This window comes from Zootoca vivipara, chromosome 11 (genome assembly GCF_965207765.1).
Source record: "Zootoca vivipara chromosome 11, rZooViv2.hap1.1, whole genome shotgun sequence".
Classification (NCBI taxonomy): Eukaryota; Metazoa; Chordata; class Lepidosauria; order Squamata; family Lacertidae; genus Zootoca; species Zootoca vivipara.
In genome coordinates, this window is record NC_142594.1 from 57,171,622 (window position 1) to 57,185,818 (window position 14,197).

Here is a 14,197-nt window from a genome sequence, read left to right on the forward strand (position 1 = left end):
ACTATATTTTGGAGAGGGGGGTGGAAATGAACTAATTCCGCCGGCCGGTTTTGGAAGGTGATTGGGCCCAATCTGGCCCCTGGGCCTTAATTTGCCTACCCATGCTTAAGATTAAGAACATTGCCGGATCAGGCCAACAGCCCCACTTAGTGCCTCATCCTGCTCTCACAGCGGCCAACCAGAGACCCTAATAGGAAACCTGCAAGCAGGAGTTGAATGCAACAGCAGGGGTAGGCAAACTAAGGCCAGGGGGCCGGATGCGGCCCAGTCGCCTTCTCAATCTGTGCACGGTCCGGGAATCAGCATGTTTTTACATGAGTAGAATGTGTCCTTTTATTTAAAATGCATCTCTGGGTTATTTGTGGGGTGTAAGAATTCGTTCATATTTCCCCCCCAAAATATAGTCTGGCCCCCCACAAGGTCTGAGGGACAGTGGACCGGCCCCCTGCTGAAAATGATTGCTGAACCCTGTGCGAGAGCCACTCTCCCCTCCTGAGCTCTCCAACAGCTGCACAATTTGCCGTTTTCTTGCTTTACAAAGAGCCCCAATGTTACAATTGCAACAGAACAACTTGGGACCAGTTTGCCCGTGATCTCGCCTTAGTGCACATGCGCCCGCTTGTTCTGCAGAACTCGCATCGTTACACATAACCCCCCGTTCTGCATTTGTAGCAACTTGATCTTTTAGTGTGCCCTTGGGAACTCCCTGCCTCTTGACGTCAGGCAGGCGCTCTTTACGGCACCTACTCAAAGCATTATATTGTTCAGGCGACCCTGCTGAGATTCTTAGAAAGGGGATTAGAATTCCAACCCATTTTAACATTTTAATTTTCGGCCTGTTTTAAACCATCGCTGCGAATTTCCCTTGATGGTTTTATCGCTTTATCTTTTTTTTTTTGGTAGACCCCCGTGAAGTTTTCCCCCACCATCCAGTGGCGTATGAAATTTACGGAATAAATAAAAACGAAAGAACAATTGGGGAATATTCCCCGTGTCTAAATGTACCATGGGGCAGGCAAAAGAACATTGCTTACCCTCCGGGCACCGGCAGCCGGGCTCACAAACCTCTCCGTCCTGGCAGGCGATGCCCTCCTGGAGGTCCCAGCAGTGGCGTGGGCATTCATTGGCACAGCCCACCACGAGCATCTCTGGGGGGCAGCCCTCCTCTGCTGGGAGAGAGCCGCCTGTTATCTTGCTGTGGTCCAGGGAGGGGAGTTGGGTCTTTGGGGAGGGGGCAACTCTCCTCTTCCCCCCAACTTACCGCAGGGTTTGGGGTTGCAGACGCGCACTTGGTACTTCTCCCCAGGGCAGTGGCGCCCTCCGTTCTTGGGCGGGGGGCTGGCGCACATCCTCGTCCGTGACGAGCGCCCCCCACCGCAGAGGCGGTCGCACCACGACCAGGGGCTCCACTTGGACCAGGCACCGTCCACTGCACAGGGGGGGACAAAGGGGGGCTGAGAGGGGGGGCTGTCTAGGGTGGGCCGGATGGACATGCAAAGGGGACGGGCTCTGAGCCATTCCTCACCCTCCCCTCCACATCCCAACAAATGCCGATGCACCCAAAAGCCAGCTCATCTTCGGAACTCCTTGCCACAGGATATTTTATTTTGTCCCTTTATTTTGGCGTTTTAACCCCACCTTTCCTCCAAGGAGCTCAAGGTGGCACGCCCAGCTTCTCCTCTGCATCCTCACAACAGTCTGCGAGGGAGGCATGGATGAGAGTGAGTCAATGACCCGAGGCTTCACGGCTGGGTGAGGGGGATTTGAACCCTGGTCACCCAGGTCCTGGTCCAACACTCTCTAACCCAGGCATCCCCAAACTGCGGCCCTCCAGATGTTTTGGCCTACAACTCCCATGATCCCTAGCTAACAGGACCAGTGGTCGGGGAAGATGGGAATTGTAGTCCAAAACATCTGGAGGGCCGAAGTTTGGGGATGCCTGCTCTAACCACTGCACCACACTGGCTCTTGGGGTGTTTGGAAGTCTCGTTCCCAGAGGCTGGATTGTGGAGAATTGCCAGAGAGGGATCTTGCCTTTTAGCTCTGGCCCTGAATTTCCCTGGGGGAAGCCAGCCAAATCTTGAACTCGGGGACTGGCTGACCAGAGGAAAGAGGCACCTGGGCAAGTTGTAATAACTCAGAAGAGCATGTGCTGGATCAGGCCAAAGGGGCCCCATCTGGTCCAGCATCCTGTTCTCACAGGGCCCAGATACCCGTAGGAACCTAGGAATCTAGACAGACTGCCCTTGGTGTTGGAGGTTTCACTCATAACAACATAAGGAGACCTGGCTGGAGCAGGCCAATGGCTCATCTGGTCCTGCATCCTGTCCTCACAGGGACCAACTAGATGCCCATTGTTGGAAACCTGCAAGCAGGATCTGAGCACAAGAACAGCCCTCTCCTTCCGGGGTTGGTCTTCAGCTGGTCTTCAGAAGCATGTGGAGTCAGAGCACAGCCAGCCTGGCTAGTTGCCCTCCATCGCCCTCTCCTCCTCCTCCATGAATTTGCCTAATCCTCTTTTAAAGCCAGCTGTGTTGGTGGCCATCCCTGTGGCAGGGAGTTCCGCAGTCTAACCATGTGGTTATAGCGTGATGAGGGTGAAAAAGGCCTTTCTCTGTCCACTTTCTCTACGCCATGGAGAACTCGAGGGGAGACAGCAGGACCTGCGTGCGACTCCTACCTTTGCAAGCCTGCAGGTTGCAGAAGCGCCGCTCCGCGTTGGCCGTCAAGATATCTCGGCACCAGTGCCCTCCTTGCCCCGGTGGGTTGTAGGTCCGCAGGCGCTGCTGCTGGCCCACCCCGCAGCTGCGAGAGCATGCACTCCAGGGAGACCAGGCGTTCCAAGTGCAGTTCAGTCCCAGGCACTCCTCGTCCTGGCACAGGGGGCCGTCTGTGGGAGGCAGCAGAAAAAGGCAGAGGGTCATTCTGCGCCATCGCTTTTAAAAGAGCCTGCTGCTGGATCAGGCCAAGGGCCCACCTGGACCAGCACCCCGTTCTCCCAGTGGCCAAGCAGGTGCCCGTTATGGGAAACCCGCAAGCAGGATTCGAACACAAGAGCCTACTCTCCCCTCCTATGGTTTCCAGCAAGTGGAATTCAGAAGCATCGCTGCCTCCAGCTGTTGAGGCAGAGCGGAGACATCCTGGCTCGTGGCCATTGCTGACCCTCCATGAATTTGCCTAATCTTCTTTTAAAGCCATCTAGGCCGGTGGGTACCTCTGCCTCCTGTGGGAGGGAGTTCCACAGTTTAACAAAGAGCTGCGTGACGATGGACTTCTTTTTATCTGCCCTGCATTTTCCAACATTCAGCTTCATTGGATGTCCACGTGTTCCCAGTCTTATGACAGGAGAAAAACCTTTCTCCATCCCCTTTCTCCAGGCCGGGCATCATTTTATAAACTTCTACTATGTTGCCTCTTAGGGGCTCATCGAAACTTCCTTCTGTGCTGTTTTTCTAGGCTTTAAACGCTCCACAGCCGAGCATTTTTGCTTGTGTGCCGGCGCTTTCCCTGGGAAAACTCCTGTTTTTTACTGCTGAATTGGAGCGAGTGGCAATTGGATTTTCTGCAAAATGCTGGGTTCCCCCCCCCCCCCTGATTCAGTGGTAAAACAAGAGTTTTTCCGAAGAAAGCAACAGGAGAAAAAACGAACAAAGAAAAAACACGGTGCCTGGAAAGCACAGTGCAAAAGGAAGTCTGGATGTGAACTTACTCGCTTTTTCTGTAAACTGAAAACCCCCAAATGCTGCTTCCTTTACTTATAGTTGCTCCACCCCCTTGATAAGTCCAGGGGTCCTTTCCTGATCCTTTCATAGAATCATAGAATCCTAGAGCTGGAAGAGACCACAAGGGCCATCCAGTCCAACCCCCTGCCGAGCAGGAAACACCATCAAAGCATTCTTGACATATGCCTGTCAAGCCTCTGCTTAAAGACCTCCAAAGAAGGAGACTCCACCACACTCCTTGGCAGCAAATTCCACTGTCGAACAGCTCTTACTGTCAGGAAGTTCTTCCTAATGTTTAGGTGGAATCTTCTTTCTTGTAGTTTGAATCTATTGCTCCGTGTCCGCTTCTCTGGAGCAGCAGAAAACATCCCCTTCTCCCTCCTCTATATGACATCCTTTTCTATATTTGAACATGGCTATCCTGAGTTCATTCTGTGCTTTAGCTTTTCTGACTTTGTCTCTACACGTGCTGGCTATATGTTTGAATTCCTCTCTGGTGATTTCCCCCTTTTCCCATTTTTTGTACATACCCCTTTTAAATCTCAACTCAGCTAAAAGTTCTTTAGACAGCCACCCTGGCTTCTTTAGGCACCTTCCATGTTTCCGTTTCATTGGTATTGCCTGAAGTTGTGCTTTTAATATCTCCCTTTTAACAAACTCCCAACCATCATGAACTCCCTTCCCTTTTAGTATTTCTGTCCATGGGATCTCACCCAGCGTTTCCCTTAGTTTTCTGAAGTTGACTTTCTTAAAGTCTAGGATTTGAGTCTTACTATGCTTGGTTGCTCCTTTCCGCTTACAATCATAGAATCATAGAGTTGGAAGAGAGCACAAGGGCCATCCAGTCCAACCCCCTCCCTAAGCTCCCTAAGCCGTTCCTCATAAGGCATCGTTTCCAGGCCTTTGACCATATTGGTTGCCCTCTTCCGGACACGTTCCAGCTTGTCAGTATCCTTCTTGAACTGTGGTGCCCAGAACTGGACACAGTACTCCAGGTGAGGTCTGACCAGAGCTTAAACTCCAGAAGAGCATGATATCACTCCCACCGAATGCTCCTGCCACTTCTACCCCACTAACCAGGTCATCACTATTGGTTAGGACCAGATCTAAAATGGCTGATCTTCTTGTTGCTTCTCCCACTTTCTGGACAATGAAATTGTCTGCAAGGCCAGTGAGGAATCTGTCCGACCTTATGCTCTTGGCTGAGTTTGACAATCCCAACCCTACAATACTCTTTTTGGGGTGAGGTAACCAGAACTGTGCGCGGCAGAACTCCAAATGCACCATAGATTTGTGAAACGGCATGATGATGTTGGCAGTTTTATTTTCAATTCCTTTCTTAAGGATAAGTAGTGTGGAATCTGCATTTTTCACATCGCGTCAACCTCTTTATTGGGCTATCCACCCTGATCCCAAAGGTCTCGTTCCCGGTCTGTCACTTCCAGTTCAGACCCCGTGAGAAATTAAGATTCTTTGCCCCAGTGAGCATCACTTTGCGCCCGCTGCTGCTCTGTCCCAAGTGGGGAAGGTCTTCCTGTGTTATTCAGCCCACCCACTAACCAGCAGGCGTGAGCCCCGAGCCCCGTTCCTAATAACTATAACAGTAATTCCATCATTTGTACCCTGCCCACCTGGCTGGGTGTTATCCCAGCCCCTCTGGGCGGCTGGCTCTGGGTTCCTCACCTGTGCACTGGGGCAGGTTGCATTCTCGCTCCTGGAACGAGTCCCCCGTGCAGTTGGCCCACCCTTGGCAGAACCGCATGCGGGTCTTGAGGGCCGGGAGGTCGGGGTCGCTGCAGGTTTTGGAGCAAGGCGTCCAGGGTGACCAAGGGGTGAAGCTGTCCTCCTCGGAGCCTGGAGAGTGGGGCAGAGGAGCGGCTTTGCTTTCTGGGCTGGGGTGGGGTGGGGTTCCTCTGCCTCCCCAAAGGGAACAGGCCGAGGAGAGGGCTTCTAAACCAGACTTTTGGTCCTCCTCATTCCTCTCTCCCCACCTTACCTGGGACGACAGAGATGGGCTCTTTTGTGGGTCCAGCCACCGCTGTGAAGAAGGAGGAAAAGAATATGTTGGGGTTAACCAATGGTGGCAGACTTCACACAGGTTCCCGCTTGGAGAAAACCACCTCCGTGATGATTTGTGGCAAAACCAGGGGCCAGGCAGCTGGTGCACTGACCGGCTGCATGCCGTTGGGCAGAACGAATAATAATAAAAATAATACCCTGCCCATCTGGCTGGGATTCCCCAGTAGGCTCCGAGGGCCTTCTGGCGGTTCCCTCACTGCGAGAAGCCAAGTTACAGGGAACCAAACAGAGGGCCTTCTCGGTGGTGGCACCCACCCTGTGGAATGCCCTCTCACCAGGTGTCGAAAAGAAAAACAACTACAGTACCTGACATTTAGAGGACATCTGAAGGCAGCCCCTATTTAGGGAAGCTTTTAATGTTTAACAGACCAATGTATTTTAATATTTTGTTGGAAGCCACCCAGAGTGGCTGGGAAAACCCAGCCAGATGGGTGGGGTACCAATAATAATAATAATAATAATAATAATAATATATTATTATTATTATTATTATTATTATTATTATTATTATTATTATTATTATTTCTTCTCTTTCGGCAACTCTTGACCTGAAATGCCTAGCAAAAATGCTTCTGGATTTTTCACAGGGAACCAGGCAGAGGGCCTTCTCGGTGGTGGCGCCCTCTCATCAGATGTCAAGAAAGTAAATAACTATCTGACTTTTAGAAGACATCTGAAGGCAGTCCTGTTTAGGGAAGTTTTAAAGGTTTGATCGTGTTTTTAATGTCCTGTTGGGAGCCTCCCAGAGTGGCTAGGGAAACCCAGCCAGATGGGCGGGGGTATAATAATAATAATAATAATAATAATAATAATAATAATAATAAAAATTAGGCACCTTTGCTCCTGACTCTGCCCTCTTACCTTGGCAATCCAGCGTCTGACAGTACTTGATGTCCAACCGAGGGCCGGCGCAGTCCTTCCCGCCGTTGGCAGGCTTGGGGTTGGCGCACTCTCGCGTCCTGGTCATGTTCCCCAGCCCCCCACAGGTTAAGGAGCAAGGGGCCCACGGGCTCCAGGCTGAGAAGCCCCCATCCACGGGGCAGCGGGAGAAAGCGCAGGCGAGCTGCCCGTTGCGGCAGGAGCTGAATGGAGGAGATGCGACAGTCAGGATGGGTCCCCAAGTCAGCAGGTGGCCCCTGTAGGTTCCTTCCAACAGTTCTAAGATAATCCTCAACTGCTGCTTTAGGGGTTGTTTTTAAAAGTCTGGAATGGATTAACCCGTTTTTGCATTATTCCTCTAGGGCAGGCATGTCCAACAGGTAGATCATGATCTACCAGTAGATCACTGGATGTCGGTGGTAGATCACTGGTAGATCAGTGGCTCCCCCCAAAGAAGCTAACAAACTTTGGCTCCCCTAAAAAAAAGCTCAACATCTTTGCCCTGCACCCCTAAAAAACAGGGCTTCTCTCCCCCCCAAAACTCAACAACTTTGACCTTTTTCCCTAACAGGGAAAACAGGGTTTTCGTTCCTAAAACAGCTCAGCATCGCTTTCCTCCTCCCTAAAGAACAGGCATCCCCAAACTCGGCCCTCCAGATGTTTTGGGACTACAACTCCCATGATCCCTAGCTAACAGGACCAGTGGTCAGGGATGATGGGAATTGTAGTCCCAAAAACATCCGGAGGGCCAAGTTTGGGGATGCCTGCTAAAGAAGCTCAACAACTTTGACCTGAACCCCCCCAAAAGGGGGTAGATCACTGCCAGCTTTTAACTCTGTGAGTAGATCGCAGTCTCTTGGAAGCTGGCCACTTCTGCTCTAGGGAAAGCGCGCCTTGGTTTTGGAACAGACTTCTGGAACGGATAAAGTTTGAGAACCAAGGTACCACTGTATAAGGCAGCCTCTTGAAATCCTATGCAGATGTGAAAGCCGATGGCAAACCAGCAACCAACAGCTGTCAGGCATAATAATAATAATAATAATAATAATAATAATAATAATAATAATAAATATTTATTTATACCCCGCCTTTCCCCCCTTGCTGGGCTCAAGGTGGCTTACAAATAAAAAGAATATTCATCATTAATTGAATTAAACTATATGCATATATAAAATTTGTTCCAAATAATTACAAAAACACACACAATTATTTTAACAAGCTGGTGTGCAGCCGCGAGGAATGCCAGGGGGCAGCGGCATGTGGGATGAGACACTTTCTGCTCGTCTTTCAGGCTGCAGTGGCACAGGTGAGGCTTCACCCGTGAGCTGGGCATGGAATCAACGGTTGAAATCTGGCCAAGCTCACCAGTTGCTGCAGGCGGAATAGATGGTGGTGTTTGGGGCAACCTCTTCTCCTGGGGAGAGCTGCTGACCCTGAGCTGTGAGGATGACCAGAGCGGGGCTGGGGTCCGAGGAGTGGTTCCAGAACATCTTGAGGGCGTCTTCGGTCAGGATGCAAGGGCACTCCTAAGCCAGAGAGAAAGAGAGTGGACTTGTAAATATGGTCTGAAGCTCATCATAAAAAAACTAAGATCATGGCCACTGGTCCCATCACCTCCTGGCAAATAGAAGGGGAAGAAATGGAGGCAGTGAGAGATTTTACTTTCTTGGGCTCCTTGATCACTGCAGATGGTGTCAGCAGTCACGAAATTAAAAGACGCCTGCTTCTTGGGAGAAAAGCAATGACAAACCTAGACAGCATCTTAAAAAGCAGAGACATCACCTTGCCTACAAAGGTCCGTATAGTTCAAGCTATGGTTTCTCCAGTAGTGATGTATGGAAGTGAGAGCTGGACCATAAAGAAGGCTGATCGCCGAAGAATGGATGCTTTTGAATTATGGTGCTGGAGAAGACTCTTGAGAGTCCCATGGACTGCAAGAAGATCAAACCTATCCATTCTTAAGGAAATCAGCCCTGAGTGCTCACTGGAAGGACAGATCCTGAAGCTGAGGCTCCAATACTTTGGCCACCTCATGAGAAGTGAAGACTCCCTGGAAAAGACCCTGATGTTGGGAAAGATGGAGGGCACTAGGAGAAGGGGACGACAGAGGACAAGATGGTTGGACAGTGTTCTCGAAGCTACGAACATGAGTTTGACCAAACTGCAAGAGGCAGTGGAAGACAGGAGTGCCTGGCGTGCTATGGTCCATGGGGTCACGAAGAGTCGGACACGACTAAACGACTAAACAACAACAAAAACTCCATGGTGGATATCGCCCCTGGAAGCAATAGCAGTAAAGGGGAAAAAAAAACCATGAAGATGATGGACAGAGCGAGAGAGAGAAGTTCAGAGGTCCCCACCTGGACGCAAGCCCCTTTGTGCTGGTAGGTCCCCACGGGGCAGTGGCACCCTTCCTCACAGCCGTCCGAGAAGCAGTCCATCCGGCGGGTGAGATGGGCGCAGCTGTAGGGGCACCCCTCTTCCTTCAGGCATTCCCGGTACAGACGCCCCACCGGGCAGCCGACCTCTGAGAGGATGGGAGAAAGAGCGCAACGGTGACTGGAGGCCCTTCTCTTGGTCCCTTGGTGAGGACCAGTGCTGGATTTATGTATAAGCTAAACAAGCTCTAGCTTAGGGCCCCACTCTCTTGGGGGCCCCCAGAAAATTTAAAGGGGAAAAAAACCTGGCCGTACATTTCCAAAATATAAGATAAAAAACAAATAAAATAAGACCTACATACAGCAAGGGTGTTTGTGTGTTGTGTAGGCTCCTGTGATGTAAGTTCTGGGCCCTGCCTGCTAACCTGCTCCCTAAAATATCACTAGTTTCCTCCTTTCTATATATAGGATGCCTACATTCTGCTATTTATAATTATTAGTAGTTTGCATCATATATCACCTATTTGCATCACCTATTATTATTTCATGTTATGGCAAGTTTCTAGAGACTAGATGATGAGTCTTTGTACATGGTGTTTCTAAAGGAACTTTTGTTATTGCCAAATGCCAATTGCATTATTAAGTTTCTTCTGAATAAAAAGATCATTTTAAGTTAGAGGTTAGTAATTACACTGGGGAACAATTTTTTTGTTGCATTGACATCTGCAGTTGTTCTAACCTAATTTCAATGTGCTGATTTCATATCTGAAGTCGGTTTTGTTCTGTAGCTCTAGATTTTTTGCAATTCATGTTTTTCACTTTTCACCCAAATATTCGTTTTTCACAATGCAAGAATTAGATATTTTATTAAACACATAGCCAAAGTAGTACAATATGATTATAAATGTAAGTGACTTATATAGCATTGACTTATATACATTTTTCATACCTGCAACTGTACATAGAGATACATGTCATTTTCAATGCTATACATGTCATGTTCAATGCTATGTAAGTCACTTACGTGTATAATCATATTGTACTACTTTGGCTATGTGTTTAATAAAATATTTAATTCTTGCATTGTGAAAAACAAATATTTAGGTGAAAAGTGAAAAACATGAATTGCAAAAAAAACCCTAGAGCTTACAGAACAAAACCGACTTCAGATATGAAATCAGCATTGAAAAAACATATAAGAACAGTTGAAAACTCTCATGCAAGAGAAAAGTTTCGAGGGAGGGATCCACCGACTCACCAAGGCACACTTGAGTGTTGCAGGTCTTGCTCTGGGCAGCCAAGCCCTGGCAGTCGGGCTCCCGGCAACGGCGGATCCGCATTTGCTCCCCTCCTCCGCAGGAGACACTGCAGGGCTCCCAGGGGGACCAGTCACCCCAGGCTTCCTCCTCTGTGGGGACACGGAGGAGGCAGAGGTCAAGGGAAGGAAGGAAGGAAGGAAGGAGGGAGGGAGGGAGGGAGGGAGGGAGGGAGGGAGGGAGGGAGGGAGGGAAGGAAGGAAGCTCTCTCTGGTGCCACCTCTGCCAACCAGGTGCCCACCGGAGGCTTTTGGCTACAACTCCTTAAAAAAAAACTTTATTGCAAAACGATTTACATTTAACAACACAGACAAATAAAGACAATACCTAGATGACAACTCAACATTAACTACCGTAGCAACTCATCATCTAACACAGGCATCCCCAAACTGCGGCCCTCCAGATGTTTTGGCCTACAACTCTCATGATCCCTAGCTAACAGGACCAGTGGTCGGGGAGGATGGGAATTGTAGTCCAAAACATCTGGAGGGCCGAAGTTTGGGGGTGCCTGATCTAACACATGGATAGGCAAACTGAGGCCCGAAGCTGGACCCGGCCCAATCGCCTTCTAAATCCGGCCCGTGGATGGTCCGGGAATCAGCGTGTTTTTACACGAGCAGAATGTGTCCTTTTATTTAAAATGCACCTCTGGGTTATTTGTGGGGCATAGGAATTTGTTCATCCCCCCAAAAAATATAGTCCGCCCCCCCCATGGTCTGAGGGACAGTGGACCGGCCCCCTGCTGAAAAAGTTTGCAGACCTGACCCCTGCTCTAACATCACACACACTTTTGACTTCCGATTCGCCTCATTGCGCTTTCTACATATTCTTAACCTTTACACGTCTCTGGTTATATCTCTTAAGTATCCATAAATTTTTCTGCATTCATAGTTTTCCTGAATATTCAAGATTCAGTCTAGAGACCTGCCGGGAGATTTGCATTGTCACAATACCGTTTTAGATATTCTTCAAATGTAATCCATTCTTTTACACACTTTCTGGTTTGAGTTTCCTCTCATTCTCCCCGTCATTTCTGCAAGTTTCCAGGTATTCTATAATCTTCACCTGCCGGTCAAGCTTTGTAGGAATCGAGTCACATTTCCAGTTTTTTTGGCTACAATTCCCAGGTAGTCAACCTGTGCCGACCCAAACCCATTCAGGCTTGCGGTCAAAACACCGCTCTTCAGGGCCACATCCTACAGTTCCCAGTGAAGGGGGGCTGATTTCGAAACCACTCTGGGAACTGTAGCGCTGCGAGCGGAAGCCATGCCTGTTTAAAGTGGTATTATAGTGCTTTAAATCGATGGTCCGGATGCGGCCGAAAGCTTGATCTCTGCTGTGATGACGATGATGCTGATGAGGGTTATTATTAATTAAATTTGTATCCTGCCCTATACCTGCAGGTCTCAGGGTGGTTACAACATAAAACCGCAATATAAAAACATAAAATACATAATAAAAACAAAAACAACCCAATAATCTCTCTCATCCCCCCCCCCCGAAAGGGCTTTCCCTCCCTCTTTTCTTGCTGTACACTCCATAAACCTGCGCTGGAAATTCTCCCAGTTCTCTAGAGCAGATTTAGGGGTCGTGGCAACACACAAAGGGAGTGGAGAATCTTGTTCCATGACGGCAAAAACTCATTTGAATCCCGCCCAGAGCCAGCCTAAGTCTCTTGCTGGCACGGAGGCTGTGCCAAGGTGGAGTGTGCCCTGGTAAGATTAATCAGAGCGGTTTACAATAGTCAAAATGAAACAAAACTGGAATTTATTATTATTATTATTATTATTATTATTTTAAAATGTTTACAACAGAAAAGTGAAAAACACATCACTTTTTATTATTTTTATCACATTATTATTATTATTATTATTATTATTATTATTATTACTACTACTACTATCATCATCCCGTCCTCCTCACCTGGGCAATCTTGCTGGCTCTGGCAAGCTTTCTGCTGCTCCCTGCTGCCCAGGCACCCCCTGCCTCCGTTCTGGGGGGCTGGGTGGTTGCACTCGCGGAATCGGAACTCGGCTCCCTCCCCACAGCTCTGGCTGCAGGGCGACCACGGCCCCCAGGGGCCCCAGCCCCCATCCAGGCGGCATGAGGGGTCCACGTCACATTGCAGGTGCCCGGCCACGCAGGTGCTGGGGGGAGAAGAAATGGGGCAGAGGGATGCTAAGGGCCGGGCAGACATACACCATTCACATTTTATTTTTATGTACTTAAAATGTTTCCATTCTGTGTTTTACATTGTTCAGTTTCTGTCAATTGGTTCTCATGGGAAACTTACAGATTCTTGCTTCACACAATTAACTCAAGGCAGTATCAATTTACTCTTGGCAGAAAGCCAAGGTCTGCCTGGCCTGGAAACTACTCTCTGATTGGTTAATGACCAGCACTGAACTCTGTTATCTAGGAATGCTAGCACAGATGTTTCTTGTTGGGTGTTAGGAGTGCTGCGTATGGTTGGAGAGAGAGAGACAGAGAGGATTTATTTTGCTTTGCTTTGTATGCAGAAACTCTGCTGCTTTTATTTTCTTTTAATAAATCCTGTAAAAAGTTATTCTGCGTCTAGTCATTTCTACCTCAACTAGCTTCTGCGCTGTGCAGGAAAACTCTGCTACGTTTGGGCTACGTTTCCACGAGAAAAAGAAGAAGAATCTCTAAGTGGTTGATAAGCTGCTTTGAAACCCAAGCAGAATGTCACAAAACGTCTGAATGAAACATTACGAATGAAAAGCAAAGTCGGAATTCCATATATAACTGTTCTGCATTTGTAAGAAACAGATATTTCACTTTGGAACTCCCTGCCTCTTGACAGTCGGCAGCCTTCACTGTACACTTTTGGCGCCTGCTAGAAATGTTTTGGTTTAGACAAGGCCACCCAGACATCTAGAATGTGGGCAGGTGTCTTGGTCTGGTTTTAGCATTCCTGAGTTTTAATTTTGGGAAGGTATGGAATTGTTGTTAATTGTTTTTTTTAATCAATAAACTTACTGTTTTCTTTTCTTTTTGCAAACCACCTTGAGGTTTGTTTGTTTGTAAATGATTTTTATTAAATTCTTAACAATGAGTACATAAAACATTGTATTTCCAAAACAGGAGCTACAAAACCCCCCAAACTGGAGTTTCCACAGTAGTAACACACAAAAGAACTGATTTGGTGTTAAGCCAGCAAAACATACCGAATCATAAATTAATGGGACAAACTAATTGAACTGCCAAGAATATATATATTAAATCACGGTGCACATAAAAAATGAAAGAAAACCAAAGTATGGTGCAAAATCCTAAAATAAATAGTGCTTTGAGATGGACTGAAGCAATTAAAAAGTAAGTGCAGATTTGAGGGAAAATATCGCCCTCACTTGAGTAAGAACTCCTTTCATCAGCTCAATCCTAAATTTCAGTTTAGGGCTAAAGGTTTAAGGCAGGCATCCCCAAACTGCGGCCCTCCAGATGTTTTGGCCTACAACTCCCATGATCCCTAGCTAACAGGACCAGTGGTCGGGGAAGATGGGAATTGTAGTCCAAAACATCTGGAGGGCCGAAGTTTTTTTGGGATGCCTGGTTTAAGGCTTCATCCGACACACACAGAGAGAGACTTTAAACCATGCATTTCAGCAAATACGGATGTTAAGGTTTTTATCCTAAAAGTGATATTATTATATAACTTGTGCTCTCGTTTTGCATTTTTATCCTGCGAACTGCCCTGTGATCTTTGGAGAAAGGGCGGCAGACAAATTTAATAAATAAATAAATGAATGAATTTAAACCTTAATTCAGAATACAGTGGTACCTTGGTTCCCAAACACCGAAA

General features: G+C 48.0%; 1 protein-coding gene across 1 annotated transcript in view; it reads right to left on the minus strand.

Moving 5' to 3' along the window:
- LOC118092051 (SCO-spondin-like) overlaps positions 1-14,197 on the minus strand; it is a 200,494-nt gene that overhangs the window by 37,968 nt on the left and 148,329 nt on the right. Inside the window, exons 78-87 of the mRNA XM_088653951.1 lie at positions 12,298-12,521; positions 10,317-10,466; positions 9,041-9,207; positions 8,046-8,206; positions 6,663-6,883; positions 5,719-5,760; positions 5,406-5,576; positions 2,681-2,890; positions 1,262-1,429; positions 1,035-1,169 (exon numbers count right to left, since the gene is read on the minus strand). Coding sequence (XP_088510077.1) covers positions 1,035-1,169; positions 1,262-1,429; positions 2,681-2,890; positions 5,406-5,576; positions 5,719-5,760; positions 6,663-6,883; positions 8,046-8,206; positions 9,041-9,207; positions 10,317-10,466; positions 12,298-12,521 — 1,649 coding nt within the window. The remainder of the gene's footprint in view (positions 1-1,034; positions 1,170-1,261; positions 1,430-2,680; positions 2,891-5,405; positions 5,577-5,718; positions 5,761-6,662; positions 6,884-8,045; positions 8,207-9,040; positions 9,208-10,316; positions 10,467-12,297; positions 12,522-14,197) is intronic.